General features: G+C 39.7%; 2 protein-coding genes across 7 annotated transcripts in view; one reads left to right on the top strand and one right to left on the bottom strand.

The window, feature by feature from the left end:
* Positions 1–6408, top strand: part of Ccdc146 (coiled-coil domain containing 146) — a 130951-nt gene extending 124543 nt beyond the window's left edge. For 4 of the 5 annotated variants that reach the window (XM_074064905.1, XM_074064904.1, XM_074064903.1 and 1 more), the window contains 4 exons: positions 1202–1327; positions 1858–1995; positions 3688–3936; positions 5895–6408. In XM_074064905.1, the coding sequence (XP_073921006.1) occupies positions 1202–1327; positions 1858–1995; positions 3688–3936; positions 5895–6098 (717 nt within the window). In that variant the 3' untranslated portion in view covers positions 6099–6408. The remainder of the gene's footprint in view (positions 1–1201; positions 1328–1857; positions 1996–3687; positions 3937–5894) is intronic. The other variant, XM_074064907.1, reaches the window with a different exon arrangement.
* Positions 6409–8120: 1712 nt separating this feature from the next.
* Gsap (gamma-secretase activating protein) overlaps positions 8121–17214 on the bottom strand; it is a 91462-nt gene continuing 82368 nt past the window's right edge. For both annotated transcript variants that reach the window (XM_020187255.2, XM_074064908.1), the window contains 5 exons: positions 11586–11705; positions 10744–10805; positions 9431–9532; positions 9186–9285; positions 8121–8812 (listed from right to left, as the gene is read on the bottom strand). In XM_020187255.2, coding sequence (XP_020042844.2) covers positions 8721–8812; positions 9186–9285; positions 9431–9532; positions 10744–10805; positions 11586–11705 — 476 coding nt within the window. In that variant the 3' untranslated portion in view covers positions 8121–8720. The remainder of the gene's footprint in view (positions 8813–9185; positions 9286–9430; positions 9533–10743; positions 10806–11585; positions 11706–17214) is intronic.

Raw genomic sequence — 17214 nt, 5'->3', positions numbered from 1 at the left:
TTGTGTACACATGTGTTACAACCCATGTTGATTCATCTCTAACTGATCTTTACACTGGTTACTGATCTCTTTCTCATATTAACCTCTGTCGCTTTAAGGTTTCTGTATTAGTTCCTCTGGAGTGGGGACATCAAATGCTTTCACGTTTTGGGTTTTCTACCTATCCCTATATCTCCCATATGTGCCCTCCCCTTGTCATGTGATCCAAGTCCAACCACATTGCTGCATTTGCCCTAGATCTAAAGTCCGCATATGAGGGAGAACATACAATTTTTTGTCTTCTGAGCCTGGCTAACCTCACTCAGAATGATGTTCTCCAGTTCCGTCCATTTACCTGCAAATGATAAGATTTCATCCTTCTTCATGGCTGAGTAAAATTCCATTGTGTGCAAGTACCACATTTTTTTGATCCATTCATCAGTAGTGGGGCATCTTGGTTGTTTCCATAACTTGGCTGTTGTGAATAGCACTATTCATATTTCTTCATCCACCTCCAAGTTGCAATGATTCAACAACTATAGTTGGTTCATAAGTCATGGTATTATGACTTTAACAACAAAAAAAGTGTAAATGGCCGAGCTTGTCCTCATAAAGTATATGCTGGGCTGCCCCAGAAATTTAATTTCTTTCTTCTTCTTTGGGATGCCATTAACTCTACTGCCAGCAAAGGGCTTTTAAAGGAGTCTAGCATGTCATAAGCTAGCTACCCTGGTCTATCAAACAACCTGCAATGAAGAGATGAAGGCCGTGTATTTTGAGCTCTGAAACCACATAGAATCCCACAACTATCACCCACTTGAGAAGCAATGGAAAGGCTGCTGTGAACTCAGTTCTCTCTATTGAGAGAAAGACAAAACCTGCTTCCCTTTCACAGATCATTCTAGACATCATCTTTACAGACCCATGAGTGAGCAGAAACACTGCTTAGTCCCAGGTCCCAGGTGATAGGGTGCTAAGAAAACAGAGTCTTCCACTTTGCCTGGCTCAGTCCTTCTGAAGGACCCTAGAGAGCCTGGTTACACAATTGTGAGATTCGGTGAACTAGAGAGTTAGACTTTGAAGCTGTTTATTTTTGGGCATAGGGGAGTTGTAGAGGTTTTTTGGGGGTGTGCAGTACTGGAGATTGAAACCAGGATCTTTGGCAGCACTCTTACTACTTGAGCTACATTCCTAGCCCTAATATTTGTTTCTTGTTTAATAGTTCTCACAGTGCACAGACAGAGTAAAAGACCTGGAGAAGCAGTTTATAAATCCTGAGGGTAGCAGAGCCCGCCTCCTTCCAGGGAAGGATCTGACGGAAGAAGAAATGATCAAGAAATTAGATGAGGTAAGAAATCTTGATTAAAATTGCATCTATCTGCCCCTTGTTGATAGCTTCACTTCCTATTACACTGACAGACCTACCTTCATTATTCTTGCCACTAATGTAGTCCTTTCATTGCAATCAAGTCACAGATTCTAAGCTTGATTTAGACACTTGCCAAAAGAAGTCAAAGTTCAATGGTTTTGAGATTCTAAGGGACCCTTCTCTCATAGCCCAAGAAACAATTTTGACTTCTTGAAAGGATGGATTAATTTGTCTTCCTGATGGGAACTGATTAGAAAAAGAAATGGCACTGTGGATACCAAACAGAGCTAGCGGGCCAGTGTCTGCCACTGGGGAAGAACTAGAGGGCTTTGGGACAGGGGCAGCCTTGACTTGGACCAGCTCCACACACTTTCCAGAGGTATTTTGGCAACTGAGAAAGCAGTGTGTCTTGATTGTGGGGTGGGGGTCAGCTGGAATTCTAATTAGGAAATAAGACTGTGTCTTCCATGACCTTCCCCTACCACCACTGAAATTGTTTTCAACTGTAGCTGGATATGCAGCTGGCCAGGAAGGAGGAGAAGTTACTAGAGAAAGATTTCATCTATGAACAGGTGTCCCGGCTCACGGACAGGCTGAGCAGCAAAACTGAGGCCTGCAAGCAGGACACACTGATCCTCGCCAAGAAGGTCTGCCTGAGGCCCTGCCTTCTCTTCTGCCCCTGCTCTTCCATTAACTTTCATTTTCCAGACTGTTTGGCTTGTTGAGAGAAACAACAGAGAGGTTAGACTTTATGACTAGAGAAACGTATCAAAATGTAAACACAACTCTTTAAGAATTATCCAAAACAAGTTTTAATTTTGTTCCCTGAAAAAATGCATTTTATGGTGAGAAAGCCTAAGCTTTTTAATGACAGTATATAAGTTTCATCTATCAGGGCAACTACTCAAATATGACAGTTGTTATCTTTGTATTTTATGCACAAAGTTAAATCATTTTTAGTTCCTCATGTATCCAGTGGTCTGAGTAGGAACTGCTCCAATCCAGAACTCATCCAGAACCCACAAAAGGAAGGGGCCATTAAAGAGAACAGCAATCATGCAACACCTACATAGACTGCACCATATGGAGGAGCTACGGCCAGACACAACTAATGAGGAAAGGCCAGTATCATGGAGCTTCCTAAGTGAACACGCTTAAGATACTAGGACTGGAGGTTCCCAGCTGCTGGGGCTAGGAATCCTAGAAGCTACACTATAGCCAGCAAGAGGGAGGTTAGTGATTCAGAGGCAGCAAGGTCAGACCCAGCACCCTGAGCAATGAGAGGATAAGCCACTCACCTGGCCTCTGTGGTCCCTTAGAGCATCACACCAGCACAGGGATTTCAGCCACTCAGCTGAAGTTACTGAACATTTGCTATGTCCTACTCTCATACTAGGCATGTACAGAACAAAGAAGGAACACATTGTCCACACCATCTGAAGCTCATTCCATCAGGGAGATGAGACAGAAGAATATAATAGATAATGGTGATGCATACACCCCAGACTGTGGGTTGGAAGGGCAGCAATGATTCCTCGTTCTTTTTAGTTTCCTCAATGCCGACTATGTAATAGACTCTAGAAAAACATTCATGACTAAGTAAACAATCAGTACTATTCTACAAACACTTTTTGCACCTTACATAGGAAATGATTATAAATCTTAGGCTGCTTTCACCATTTTTATATGACTTTTACACTCTTGCTTTAACTTCCACTAATGGACTCAGCAGTACAGTAGCTGCTGTCCAATTCACACCTTTACCTCATAAAATAAGAAATGCTAAGATTTGTTAAAGCTCATGAATTTTGCCTGAATTAACATGCCCCATGTTTCTGTAAATGTTAGCTTCCTTCCCTTTGAAAAATGACTTTCCCTTTCTTTGGGGGAAGTCATTTTTCACTGAGGGAGATGTGGATTAGTTGGTGTGAATGCCAGAGGCTCTCTAGGAGGCACCCATAATGCTAGAGAAACGCAAATGGTGACCACTTCGACATGGCCCAGAAGACAAAATTAACATGGCAACATTAGTCCAGACCTCTTTCTTGCTCTCCTTCTCACCTCTTAAAAATAGACATTAAACAATTCTATCAACCTTGACATTTAGTAACTAGATAAACATACTTTTTTGCTTTGCTGTCCTATCCTTACTTACACAACTAGGGTTTGGGGCCCACTCTATGATCTATTTTAGTTCTTATTTTCTGTGAATTTCCAGATAAACTCTCCATCCTTCAGGCAAGAATGTTCCACCATTATAGATAGCCAGCAGTCTCCCATTTTCTTCAAGTCTTCATGGAATGTCTAGATTGATGAAATCTTGGGCTCTTTAATTCTAGATGAATGGCTATCAGAAAAGGATCAAAAATGCTACCGAAAAAATGATGGCTGTTGTTGCTGAGCTGTCCATGAAACAAGCCCTGACTATTGAACTCCAAAAGGAAGTCAGGGAGAAAGAAGAATTCATCTTCTCTTGCCATTCTAGGATGGAGAAGGGTCTGCCGCTCAATAAAGAGATTGAGAGTGAATGGTTGAAGGTACTTCGAGATGAAGAAATGTATGCCAGAGCCATTGCCGAAACATCTAGGGTGAGCTGTGGCTCCCATTTGCATTTGTAAAGTGTGCCAGAGAGGGCTGTTTTCCGGGGGGGGGGGGGGTCAGTCCTCTCAAGATACACATTGACTCTCCCTAATCTGAAATGCTTAGGACCAGAAGTGTTTCAAATTTTCTCTGATTTTAGAATATTGCATAATGAGATATCTTAGGGATGGGACCTACATCTAAAGATAAAACTTATTTTTATATACACCTTGTACACATGGCCTGAAGGAAATTTTATATAATAATTTTAATGCATCTGTGTTTTGAATGTAACCAGTCACATGACATCAGTTGTGGACTTTTCCTCTTGTGACATCATGTCAGTGCTCAGAAAGTTTAGGACTTTGGACCATTTCAGATTTTTTAATTAGGGATGCTCAACCTGTATATGAAAAATCTTTCACTCTACCCCACAACATGGTTCCAGTAACCATTAGAAAGAATTTTGTTATGTAGACAAGTCAAAGTACTGTCATTGTCCCTGAAGAATGCTGGGCAAGCACCAAGTCCCATCCTTAGTCTTCTGTCCTGGGCTGTTGTGGTTGAACATCATGGCCTCCCCCAGCGTGGCTATGACAAGGTTAGCTTTGACTTTATCCATAGGTCTGTATTTTCTGTCATCAAACTTCTGTTCAGACCACACCTGACTATTCCGTGTCCATCTGCTTTGGCTTCCACAGAACATTGTGAGATCTCCAGCCATGTTATGGTTGCTACAGATTTCTGCAGACACTGCACCTGGTGTGCATCCTAGGCCCCCATGCTACTACTTCCTCCACACCCCTGATCAAAGTCTTGGACTTTCTGAGTCCATCTCAAGTTTGGTGCCCAGTTCTTCTGTTGACCTCCATAACCTTTCAGTAGTTTAAGATTGGAATTAGGCATCTCTTTCCAATGATGCTACATCCTGGGATCCAAGTCACTGAGACAGTCAAGTGGATGTCTCTAAAAAGATCACTCTCTAACCCAAGAGAAAGGTACATTCCAAACACATATAGGATACCTGAGCACAGGATCCGATTTGTGATTTCCATACTGCCTGGGACTATCCTTTTTGGGCATCAGATTTTACTTGTGATATTCCCACTGTCATTTAATTTCTTCATCATGTAGAGTTCTTTTTTGGGCCATAAGAGGTGATTTTCCAGCAGCACAGGCAGAATGTTGAAGACCTTGAGCCTCAAACCAAGCTGCTGACCATTTTTTCTTCTCTGGTTCTACTTTTCTCTTGTAACATTTGCTCACCAGTGACTTAAGTGAAAATTATTATCCTGCCTTTGTCAAAAATGTGGTTCATGAGGTTCATGACAGATACGGAAGTTGGAATCCACCACACAGCTTTTCTGGTTGGTTAGTACTGAGGTTTGAACTAAGGGACTCATGCATGGTAGGCAGGTTCTCTACCACTTGAGCCATGCTCCCAGCCTTTTTTGCTTTAGTGGGTTTGTTTGTTTGTTTGTTTGTTTCTAGATAGGATCTCACTAGCTTTTTGGCTGGGATGGCCTCAAATTGCAATCTTTCTATCTCTACCTTCCAAATAGCTGGGACTACAGACATGCACCACCATGCCCAGCCCTAAAGGTTTACACCTTTAGGTAAACCTATGCTCCTGGCATAGAAGGAGCATGGTCTGTTTTTTGGGTAGTACTGGGGATTGAACTCAGAGCCTCACCCTTTCTAGGCATCACTTGAGCCACACCCCAGTCCCTAAACAATTCTTGATAAACTCCAAACCGCAGCATCAGCCTGATGCTTGACCAGTGCAGTCCAGTCTAATGAAATGTAACACAGGGTGAGGGGCGCCACCCTCCTACCTTTCTGACCCTTTGGGGAGCATCAGCCAGCAAAGCCTAACACTGTTCAGACTCAGCTGTGTCTTTTATAACCCAAAGATGAAATAAATTCAGAGTTTCCAGAAAACTGAAAGGAAAATCTTCCTTTGCAGGCATCCTCAGAAGCAAATAGTCGCCTGCTGCCCAGTGGTGTCTGCACAACTGCAGAGCAGCGTCCAAACGCCTACATCCCTGAAGCAGATACCACTCTTCCCTTGCCAAAACCATATGGTGCTTTGGCTCCTTTCAAGCCTAGTGAACCTGGAGCCAATATGAGGCACATAAGGAAACCGGTTATAAAGCCAATTGAAATCTGAAAATGTGAACCAATCCAGGCTTCTCAAAAAGAGACTTCCATCAGACTTCCTCTCACCTATGCTGGAGACATGAGCATAATCGTCCAGAAAGGTAGGCCCAACAACAGAGCACCATGGGGCTCCCTTTCACACTCAGCAGCGACTACATTTTATATGATGTCCAGTGGGATATACAGTTGTCCCACAATTATGTCAAAGGATATATTTTAACGCTCATGTATTTCCTTTCCACTCTTCATATTGATTACATTTTAGAAATATAGAATAGGCAGGTGCTGTAAAAGTGCTAAATAAATAACTTTCCAATGAAGTACAGAAACTATCAGTGTGGTCTTTGTTTATTAAAGAACAAACAAATACTGTTCCATAAATGCACATTGAAAGGACAAACAGAATGTCTGCAAAGGAAAATATCCCAAGTAGCATGAAGGCACTCCTCACTTTGTTGAACAGGTACTTGACGGCCATGTTGGTAAGTCTAAATCATGTGAAAAGCTTGTCATTTCTGAATGCTATAGTGATTCCTTTTACAAGACTCTTTGTACTCAAAAAAACTCATGCCCTAATTTATCTTTCTTTACAACCCATATTTTTCATATCATCTGCAAATAACCTCATACTTTTAAGCTCTGATACCAGATTTTTTCAAAAACTCTGTCAAAATACTGTACTTAAAGCTATGCAGATGAGAAAAATTGAAAATAAGGCCAGTTCTACTTATTTACTCCAATATAATTACATTTCACACAAATTTGTTTTCCTAACTCTGATATTTTCTTCTATGAGAATACGCAAGGAGGTTTGAAACCTGTGTTTTTACATTCGTTACTGTGCTAAAGCTACATTTTGCACTGATAGCGTTATGAATTTCATGTCACAATTCTGGGGGTGAGAAATACTGTGTACCACCTGTATTTTGCTAAATCGAGCACTCTGTTCTAAGTCCCTTTCCTGCCAAATTGGAGGGAAATTTATTTCATCCTCATTCTGGAAGTCCTGAATCTAGCCCAATTGCTTTGCAAAGTCAATGTAAAGCAATTACCTGGGGTGCCTTTGATAAATAACATTGTGTAAACCATGTGGTTAATACAGAGAAATCCTGCATGCTTAAACAGAGTTCCTGTGTTTCAGGAATTAGTACCCTCTTTAGGGATTAAAAACAGACCTGACAGAGGAAGTTTAAATATAACAATGGAAAAATAATTTTTAAATCACAAAGGGATGGATCCTTAAATATGAAAGAAGGCAGGTGTCACCATGTGCTGAAATGATCTGGATCGCAGTCGGATGGAACTTTGTATCTGATGCTTAAACAGCAATAAGATTTTAATAGGTAGAGAGGGATTCCAGATGGAGGAAATAGCCTGAGTGAGCCTTGGAAAGAAGAAAGCAAACTTGTGTTCAGGGCCTGGTGAATGAGCCCAGCTCTAACAGAATGTTGACATTACATAGGGTCAGAATTTGGGAGAGATGAGTGTCAAGGAGTTTGAGTGAATAGCAAATTACTGAAGAATTAAGAGCAGAGTGACAGAGTCAAGCTAATATTTATCTCAAGTCTGTGTCCAATAAATTAGACTTTAAGAAATGACAAGTATGAAAAGAAATGAATAAAAGCAGGGAATGAAGAAAAAAAGAGAAACACTCAGCACTGCATTGCTGATTTGGCTCCAAGAATTTGAGTCTTGGTGACCAGAAAATATTTAAACAAAAAGAGAAATTCTATAGGAAAGGACAATGATGAGTTTAGAAAAGAAGTTGAATTACCATACCAGCTAATGATACTTATAGTCACTAAAATTTCACACATGTACTGAGGGAAACAGTGTAAGGAGGGGAAAGCAAAGGGTTATGAGCTGGCCCTGGAATCAGAGTAAAGTCACTGTAGAAGATTAAAAAAAAGAAAGGAAAAATGGTACAACTTGTTAGGTGTCATGGGGACCTCTAGAGGAATATGTTGACAGACTCAAGATTCCTCGCTCAAATTAAAAGACTAGGTTAAAAAAAATAGAGTTAGACCAAAGCTTTAGCAGTTGCATGTTTTTTAATGACAATATTACTACAACTTTTATAAATATAAAAAATTAAATACAGTTTCATTTGAAAAATCACAAAAACAAACTCCACTCTAAACATTATATGTATAAATTACTACTTGTTACAAATTATTCTGTACTGGAGATAGCAGATATGATTTAGTCTAAATTCACTTTTTTAAAGAGCCTCTTTCCAAGTAAAGTTCTTATTTAACATTTTTTTCTACCTGCTATCCATCTAGTTTTTGCTGTTCGCAGCACTGTTCCCTAAATTTTAGAGTATATGTTCTTTTGGAATGCAATAGAAAATAACGTTGGGCCTATTAAGCCACTAGGAAGAGCACTGTTGATGCTATTGTTTTGTCTTCTGGAACTGGTTGTCATTTTTCTACACTAGAATGCTTCTCAGCTGCTCAAAATTGGTATAGACATATAGCATCTTGATCAAGTACCAAACTAAAACTCAGATGGCTCAGCAATATAATCTAATTTGTTACCAGTTTAAAATATTGCTAAAGGATTCTCAACAAGAGAAAGGTTAATGAGTAAGATTAACATATTGGAAGCAGATACAATTGCATTTTCCCTTTTACAAGCCCAAAAGCACAGTGGTGTGTTTCAGAGCTGCTGCTTCTACAAATTGTGCATCCACATTGTCATGTCCTTCAAAATCATACAGAGCTGGAGGGAAAAAAAATGGAGAGAAAGAGAGTATGTGTTACTAGGAAGCCATGCAATATTTAGAACTTTGTTCCCACAGCACATTGGAGTCCTAATTATTTTATATGCTAGCGGAACTCATTATTCTGAGAATATGTTGTTAAATTTCACTAGTATTTAGCACCAAGAAAGAGCTTTCACATTAACCAAGTGGGCTGTAGGCCTGTTGAGCCCTTTTAAATCTTCGAAGGTAGTTAAAGTTGTATATTGCTAACGAAAATTAATTGTAGTAAGGACATACCTGTAAGTGAGGAATATCTGGGGAAGAAAACAGTACCCACAACTGAAAAGGGAATGGATAGGGTGAAACCCTGTGAACAGAAGACTGAATTACCTTGATTGGAGGACTCTAGATCAGTCAGAATTTCAATGAAGTAGTTCAGAGGCAGAAATTCTACACTGAATGATGACTTGTCAATCATAGAATTCCGAGGCTAAAAGAGAAACCATGTCTGGTATTAGTTGATTTTCCAAAACAAGCCCAAACCTAAACAAAGTGATAAGAACTCAAATTGCTGTCCATATGGATACTTGATGGGATCTAAAAAACATTTAGTGGTTGTGCTTTCTCAAACGCACCTGTTTCTTATAGTTCTGAAGCAGTCGTGTCACATGGCGCCTCGAAATGATGTTGGAACTCATAGGATGATCCCAAAGTTGACAGATTTTCTCACCAATAAGCTACAGTGAAAATTGAAAGATATATAGAGACGAATTAAATATATCTCATATCTTTTCATAATTTTAAAACCTATTCCAAAGTAGCTCATTGTTCTAAAAGACAGGCTTTTTGTGATCAATGACACTTTGGAGAAAGGCCATGTGTGTATGAGGTATGCTTCTGAATTCTGAATAAATACTCAAGTTCTCGCTCAAGGAAAGCAGTTTGCATACTGGTGCTGCCAATTTTTTTTCTGCAATGGAGTTTATCTACTACCCTTCAAAGCTGGGGGGGTGTGGGTGACAATCCAAGTGACACTGTGACAGGAAACTCAAGGGTGTAGATGTTTAGCTCAATTTTTCTGCCCTTGTCTTACCTAGAAAATTTTAATTTCCTAAGAGTATGGGGCAAAAAGTCAAATTTAGAGACCAAACTAAGTGTTCAGCAACATTCCCCAGAGAGGTTGAGCCTTGGAGAATATGCTTTGTTCTCGATCCTTGACTTTCCTTCAGTAAGCCTGTGAGGGGGAGAGACCTTTACAAAGCAAGACTGCTTGGTCCAGAAAGCCAACGGACAGCCCTTTGGGAGAGGATGGGGCCAGAGGTACAAGTGCTCAAGGTATGTACACAGTGGACAGGGTAGGCTAGGGCCTTAGCATCAGGAAGCTTCCAAAACCAGAGGTTTGAAAAACCTTGCTGTGGAATTTCATATTCTAAGAGCATTTCTGACTCAGAGAGCTAATATCCCCTACCAAAGAAAATTTCAAAAAGAAAGATGCCTTTATAACTTCCCCTCATGTTTCCCATTCTTCCTTTGGGAATGTTTTCCTGTAGGCAGAAATGTAGTTAGGAGGAAATGCAGTTCCAGAACCTTCTGACCTCACCTGTATATAAATTTGTTATCAGTTTAAATACCAAAAGCACATGCTTCCCCTCCCTCCCCTACTTAGACTCAGATGTAAATATTAGCGTGGTTTCCTGAGAGGAGAAAGTGGCTGAGTGTCCTCAGTGTGCTGTGTGCGCCAGCACAGTGCAGAGCCAGAGGACCAAGGACTTTGTGAGCCCAGTGGGGAAGCCGACAGAGGGGTGGGGATGGATGGGATTTCTTAGAAAAGGCCGAAAAATGAAACAATTCAATAGAATTTTGCCAAAAGCAAGTAAAAGCTCTTCTTAAAAGAAGAAATTGGAGGAGGGTGTGCCAAAACTTAGGGGAAAATAAAACTCAGGGTTACCGGAGGGAGCCGTACAATGATGCTGAATTTTAGTTTTTCATTCTTCTCTGTATTGTCCAGGTCTAAAAGAAAGTAAGATTGGCAAATAAGATAGAAATGTCCATTTTAATACCTCAGCAAGTTTTTAATAATTGAGCGGTTCATCCTGATAATATGCATTCCAACACTGCATTCTCAGGCTAATCTAACAATGCTTTGAAAATTTTAGTTGGTGACTGAATAAAAAGGGATTTGACTAGCTTAAAACAGAAGGTACTTTAGGAATGATGGATGTATTAGTATATATTAGCAAAACTCATTTATTAAAATACCACATTTTAATAATTCCAGTGAGAGTGATTATACTACAGACCTTACTTAAAGGTCAAATTCACATAAACACTGCATCTCTCATTAGTTTTTCTTGTATTTCAAGTCTAACAGAGTTAATCAGCTGAAAGCAATTCATTTTGTGACAGTTTCTTAAGGAATAAGCCAATAGAATATCATTGCCTCAAGTGCCCTTCTGTACAGAAAAAGAATCTAATAGCTGTGTGTGTATTCAAAAGTCCTTTGGGACCTCTTGAAGGGCTAAGGCACTTTAAACTGGTCCAAAGGATGGTTCCAGGAAACAGACTTTACCCAACAGGACCAGCTGCATAATTTGTGGGGGCCAGTGCAAAATAAAAATGAGGGAGTATGGGTACAAATATTAAGAATTTCAAGATTTACTGCAGAATGTCAAGCCAAGCATGAGACCCTTCTGAGTACAGCCCAGCCCTGTTTGTCACACACACACACAAAACCAGCCCTGAGGGAGCCCAGACTGGAACTAGCACTCTGGCAAACTTAGAGTGTCCTACCTTTCATGAGCCTGGTGACAGCTGTTTCAGTGAGAAGCAACACTCCACTATCAATGTAGTGTAGCAGGTTGTGCAGAGGAAGACAATGGACCCCAAGGATGGTGTGCAGAGTGTGGAAACCTAGGATGAGTGATCCAGAGGGTAGACACAATCAGCTATCACCTCTGGAGTTTCAGGGAAATGAATTAGATCCTGTTGATAAAGCACTTAGCTCAGTGCTTGAGGCCTGCAGTCAACTGAATTGCTTAAAGACAAGGTCCAAGTTTCCTTCTTTATTTTATCACAATTAACAGCATGCTGGGTATATAGCAAGTTCCCAGTAAGTATGTATTTCCCTGTTCTTGAATCCCTTCCTAGGCAAAATGAGAGCAAGGCCTACTCAGTGAAAAATGATTTTACAGTTTATAATTTTATAGCAAGATAGTGAAAGAAAACAGGAGAACTTCAAACTCTATGCCCAGGCTAAAAGATTGTTAGGATAAGGACCATTTTGTTGAAGGGGAAAAAAATTGGAACCAGAAGGTAACAGTTTATATGCTGCTCTTTGGTCATCTCCTAGAGAGAAGTTTTTGGAGTCTACCTGGACCAAATTATAAAAAAAGAGAATATAAGTGACTTGGCAGATATCAAATCTACAGGAATTCTGTATAGAAGTAGGCCCTCTCTCAAGCCTAAGTCTCAGAGGGAGGGCTACCTGAGCACTCACAAAACCAGCGCTTAAGTACACTTTAGTGACAAGGGGACAAAAAGCAAAATGCACAGAAGATATCAGACCAAGAGAGAATCAGAAAAGGCCTCTTGAAAATGATGGCTTTGAAGGGTAAATGCAATTCCCAGGAGTAGAAATAGGGCAAGAGAATACACTGAGTGGAGACAGTAGAAAATGCTAGATCCAGCATGAGACTACTTGAGCTAGACTCCTGCTGTGTTACCTACCAGCTATAGGTAACCAAGCCTGTCCAGTTTCCATTTCTTTATCCCTAAGATGGGACCACCAGTTCTTTTGCCAGGACTGCTTGGAGAACTACGGGCAGGTACGCAAAGCGGCTACAAGGGTGTAATGGTGGCTGACATTAGAAAGGAATTGAGACCATCGATCTAGCAAGCATTGGCTCATCTCATCCTCATTGACATGATGGGGTGGAACCTGCTGGATTCTTGTTTCACTGATGGAGATTCACAGCAGCTAAGAAACTTGCCCAGGAACAGAAGAAAATAGTAAGCAGCAAGGTGAAACAGCCTGAGCGCAGGCAGTGGGATTGTAACCTCTGCTCCTCACAGAACCTTACTCCACCTCAGTCACTAGTAGTTGTGGTAATAGAAAGAGTGAACAGAGACTAAAGGTGAGAAACCACGGGGCATATTAGAACATATGAAATGATCCAGTTGAGTTAGAATCTTGTATGAGAGTTAAATGATCAATAGGTAAGGTTAGACCTGTTAATTTATTCAGCAAGTACCTCCCATACCACAGGCCAGGAGCTAGGAGTACAATCAGAGCAAAACAGGCACAATTGCTGCTTCCATACACCTTGATCAAGCAGGCAGACAATCGACTCACCACAAAAATAAATCACATTTTCAAGTGTGAACAGCTCTGTGTTATATGACCAGTTCTATGTTAAGGACTGAACACTTGATGATAATGAGAAATTTAGTGATTTAGGCAGCTTTGGGGCGGCATTGTGCATTTTCGGGCAGTATGAAATGAGGACTAGTGTGTCATGTTTGGAATATTAATATGTCAATAGGCAAAGAATGGATTGCAGCAGCAACCTGCCACAGGAGGTCCGAAGACCTATGGAAAGTTGCATGGACATGGATGAGAGGTGCTGAGACACCGATGGGGAGCTAGGAGAGAAGGGAAGAGATGCACAATAACAAAGACAAGCTTGGCAACTAACTGGATGCAGGAATGATGGAGAAGAACAGTGGTCTACTCTTGGAATGAAATGATACCCAGTTGGCAGGAGCATGGATTCAGAGAAGTCATGGAATTTTCTCTCACTGAGCACATGAGCCATGAGCAGTGAGGCAGTCCTCAGTCCTGGCAACATCAAGGGTCAGAGGAAGTGCAGCCTCTGTTCACAAGCAGATTTTAGTGGGATAAGTCTAGTAGCCTCCCTGAATCCAAAAGCAATTATAAAATTACTAGCTAATTAACAACATGAAACTTTTCAAAAGAATTTGGAATTCTTTCATAAATTAAGAAAAAGTTACGAAGTTATTTCTGAGGAAAAGTTTATATTTGATTGTTGGTCCTATTCATTTCCTGGATTCAATTTCTTCCCTAGTTCTGTGTTCATGGCCTAAAGTCTTGGATGACCTTTCATCCTGTGCTGTCCCTAGGGCACCGTCCCTGGTTCAGTGGCCTGTTCTTGGCTTCTTCTCTGTATGACAGCTCTGAGCATAGAGCAAATAGGCTTTAACCTGGCATCAGTGCCATCCAACTTTAGTCCTCATCTCCCAGGGCTCCTGCCTCCACTAGCCAGTGAGAGAAAAAGTCCTTTTGAAACAGAAAATGCTCTTGCTCCAAACTATCACTTCCCTGTCGTGGTCCTTTTTCCCTTCTTTTCTTAACCATTTGAGTCACAAGTTTCTGGTGCTTGGAACTCAAACAGTCCTCACTAGTCTGTCTGGAAAGTAAGCACCCTTGCATGTGTACATGCGTAAACACCTGGATTTATGTTCACATGGATGCACACGCAAATGATCTAGCATCACTTCACTCCTCTATGTGCAGGTCACATAAGGAAAAGAGACATTTAAGAGAAAAGGAGAGAGAGAATCTGATCTTCCTGCCTCACCCATGGATGGCTCTATCCATAATAACTCTTAATCATGATGAAAAATTTTTTTTCTATGTTTTCCCTTTTCAGCCCTGTAAAGGAATGTGAGGAAGTAAGTTTTCATGATCTCTCAGGGATAATAATTTTCCCAGAAAATCAGTTTCATTTATTTTCAATAAGAGCTTGCATATCCACAAGTGAGCAAATCTGATCAGGCCACTGTCCTTCCAAGTCTTCAGTGTTGAGGACAAACAAGAAAGAATGTAAGTTGGAAAGCCATATGTAGTTTGCATGAAGTCCTTCCACTCTTTCCAGAGGACACCTCACATTTTATGTCCACTGGGATAACTTAAAGCCATTCATTTCTTCATGGTCACTTTGAGATCTTAACACAGTCAAAATAAGCCCCTTTGTACCTTTCCTACAAAAGATCGTATAGAATAAGATGTGTGGAGGAAGCACAAATGATTCCAAACTGCATTAGCTATATCATGAATGCAAAGAAGCTGAGACACTGTGAGAATCCTTTGAGAACACAGTCAATTTCAAGATAGTGAATTCAACTGCCATATGCAATTCAAGAGGCAGTACAGAACAGCAGTTAAATGCACAGATTTTAGAACTAGATTGCCTGGATTTGAATATTAGCACTGTCACTTAATAGCTATGTGACTTCAGACAAATTAATATCTCAGGGCCCAGTTTTAAAATCTATAAAGTGGAAATAATACTAAATGGAACCATATAAAAATGCTACTTTTATTGGTCAAAAACTGGTTGGATATTGACAATTTAATGTGGTTTAATTTAAGTCCCTATAATTTAGGACAGTTAAAAAAGTTAAATCTGCTAATTTATGAGAAGTACTTAGAACAGCACTTGGCAGAAAACAGGTACCACATTATATGCTGGCCTAAAATGAAGGGATTAATCAGTGACGAATGGATGGAAAGATATATATAGATTAAATAAAATTAGCTGGCAAATACATATATATATATATATATATATATATATATAATGTAGTGGCAGCTAGCATAAAACTTAACACTTATTAGAGTAGCTATTAGTCATAGTAAACCCATGCATATGAACTAATGTTCAACAAGGTGTCAAGAATACACAAAAGAGAAAGGATATTCTCTTTCACAAATGGTGTTAGGAAACTAAAACAAAAGAATGAAATGAGACACCTATCTATCTTCACTATATACAAAATGAACTTGAATAGATTAAAAACTTAAATATAAGACCTGAAACTATAAAAATCATAAAAGAGAACATAAGGGAAATTCTTTTCATGACATTGGTCTTGGCACTGATTTTTTTTTTGGATCTGACATCAAAAGCAGAAGCAACAAAAACAAAACTATACAAGTGGGAATACATCAGACTCACAGTGAAGTAAATAGTCAGCAGAGTAAAAAGATAGCCTAGAGAATGGGAGAAGTATTTGAAAACCATAAATCTGATAAGGGAGTAATAGAACATAAAGAACTAAAACAATTCAAACAGAAATCCTGGAAATATAATGTTCTTTAAGTCAAATGAAAAAACACAGTTGAAAACTACTCCAGCAGACTGGAACAAGTGGAAGACAGAATTTCAGGGCTTAAAGGCAAAATAGCTATTAAAAAAATAAATAAATAATGAAGAATCCTCAGACAAAAGACTCAACAGTTGTGAAAGGAATTCACAAGAACTCAGCAACTCCATCAAAAGACCAAACCTGTGAATCATGGGCATTGAAGAAGGAGAAGAGGTGCAAGCCAAAGGAATAGGCAATATACTCAACAAAATAATCACAGAAAATTTCCCAAATCTTGAGAAAGAGATGCCCATCCAGGTACAGAAAGCCTCTAGGACAGCCTCAACAGACGTGACCAAAACAGAACTTCTCCGTGATATATTATAGTTAAAACAATTAGCATAGAGAACAAGGAAAGAATAGTGAAGGCTGTAAGAGAGAAAATCAAATAACATATAAAGGTAAACCCATCAAAATAACTGATTTCTTAACAGAAACCTTAAAAGCAAGAAGGGCATGGAGTGAGGTATTTTGAGCACTGAAAACAATTTCAGTCCTAGGATACTCTAGCCAGCAAAACTGTCATTCAAAATTGAAGAAAGAATAAAATCTTCCACGAGGAACAGAAACTAAAATAATACATGACCACTAAACCACCACTACCAAAGATTCTGAAATGAATCCTACACACAGACGTTGAAAACAAACATTTTCATGAAAGGATGGGGAATATTAAACCTCAAAAGAAGAACAGACAAGTAATCAGAGAGTACCACTGAATCAGCTGCATACATTCAAGTCCTTAAACAACAGAAACAACTAAGTGGCAGGAATCACCACATACCTCTCAATATTAACACTGAATGTTAATGGACTCAACACCACCACCAGAAGATACTGATTGGCAAGCTGCACTAAAAAAGGAACACCTAACAATCTGTTGTTTACAAGAAACTCACCTCACAGACAAAAAAACATTGCTTTAGTATGAAAAGGTAGAAGAAGATTTACCCAAACAGGCAGGAATAGCAATACCTATATCAGATAAAATAGATTTAAAATCTCAATTAGTCAGAAGAGACAAAGCTCACTTCATACTAATAAAAGTAACAACACATCAAGAGGAAATAACAATTGTTACTTTATATGTGCCAAATGTTGATGTACCCAGCTTCATTAAACATATACTACTAGACTTAAAAGCACAGATAAACCCCAACACAGTGGTAGCGAGAAACTTCAACACTCCTCTATCACTAATAGATAGGTCATCCAGACAAAAAAATCAACAAGGAAACTCTAGAATTCAATG

The sequence above is a fragment of the Castor canadensis genome, chromosome 2 (assembly GCF_047511655.1).
Source record: "Castor canadensis chromosome 2, mCasCan1.hap1v2, whole genome shotgun sequence".
Taxonomy (NCBI): domain Eukaryota; kingdom Metazoa; phylum Chordata; class Mammalia; order Rodentia; family Castoridae; genus Castor; species Castor canadensis.
Note: the sequence above shows the minus strand (reverse complement) of the source record. Positions and strands in the feature narration are given on the sequence as shown.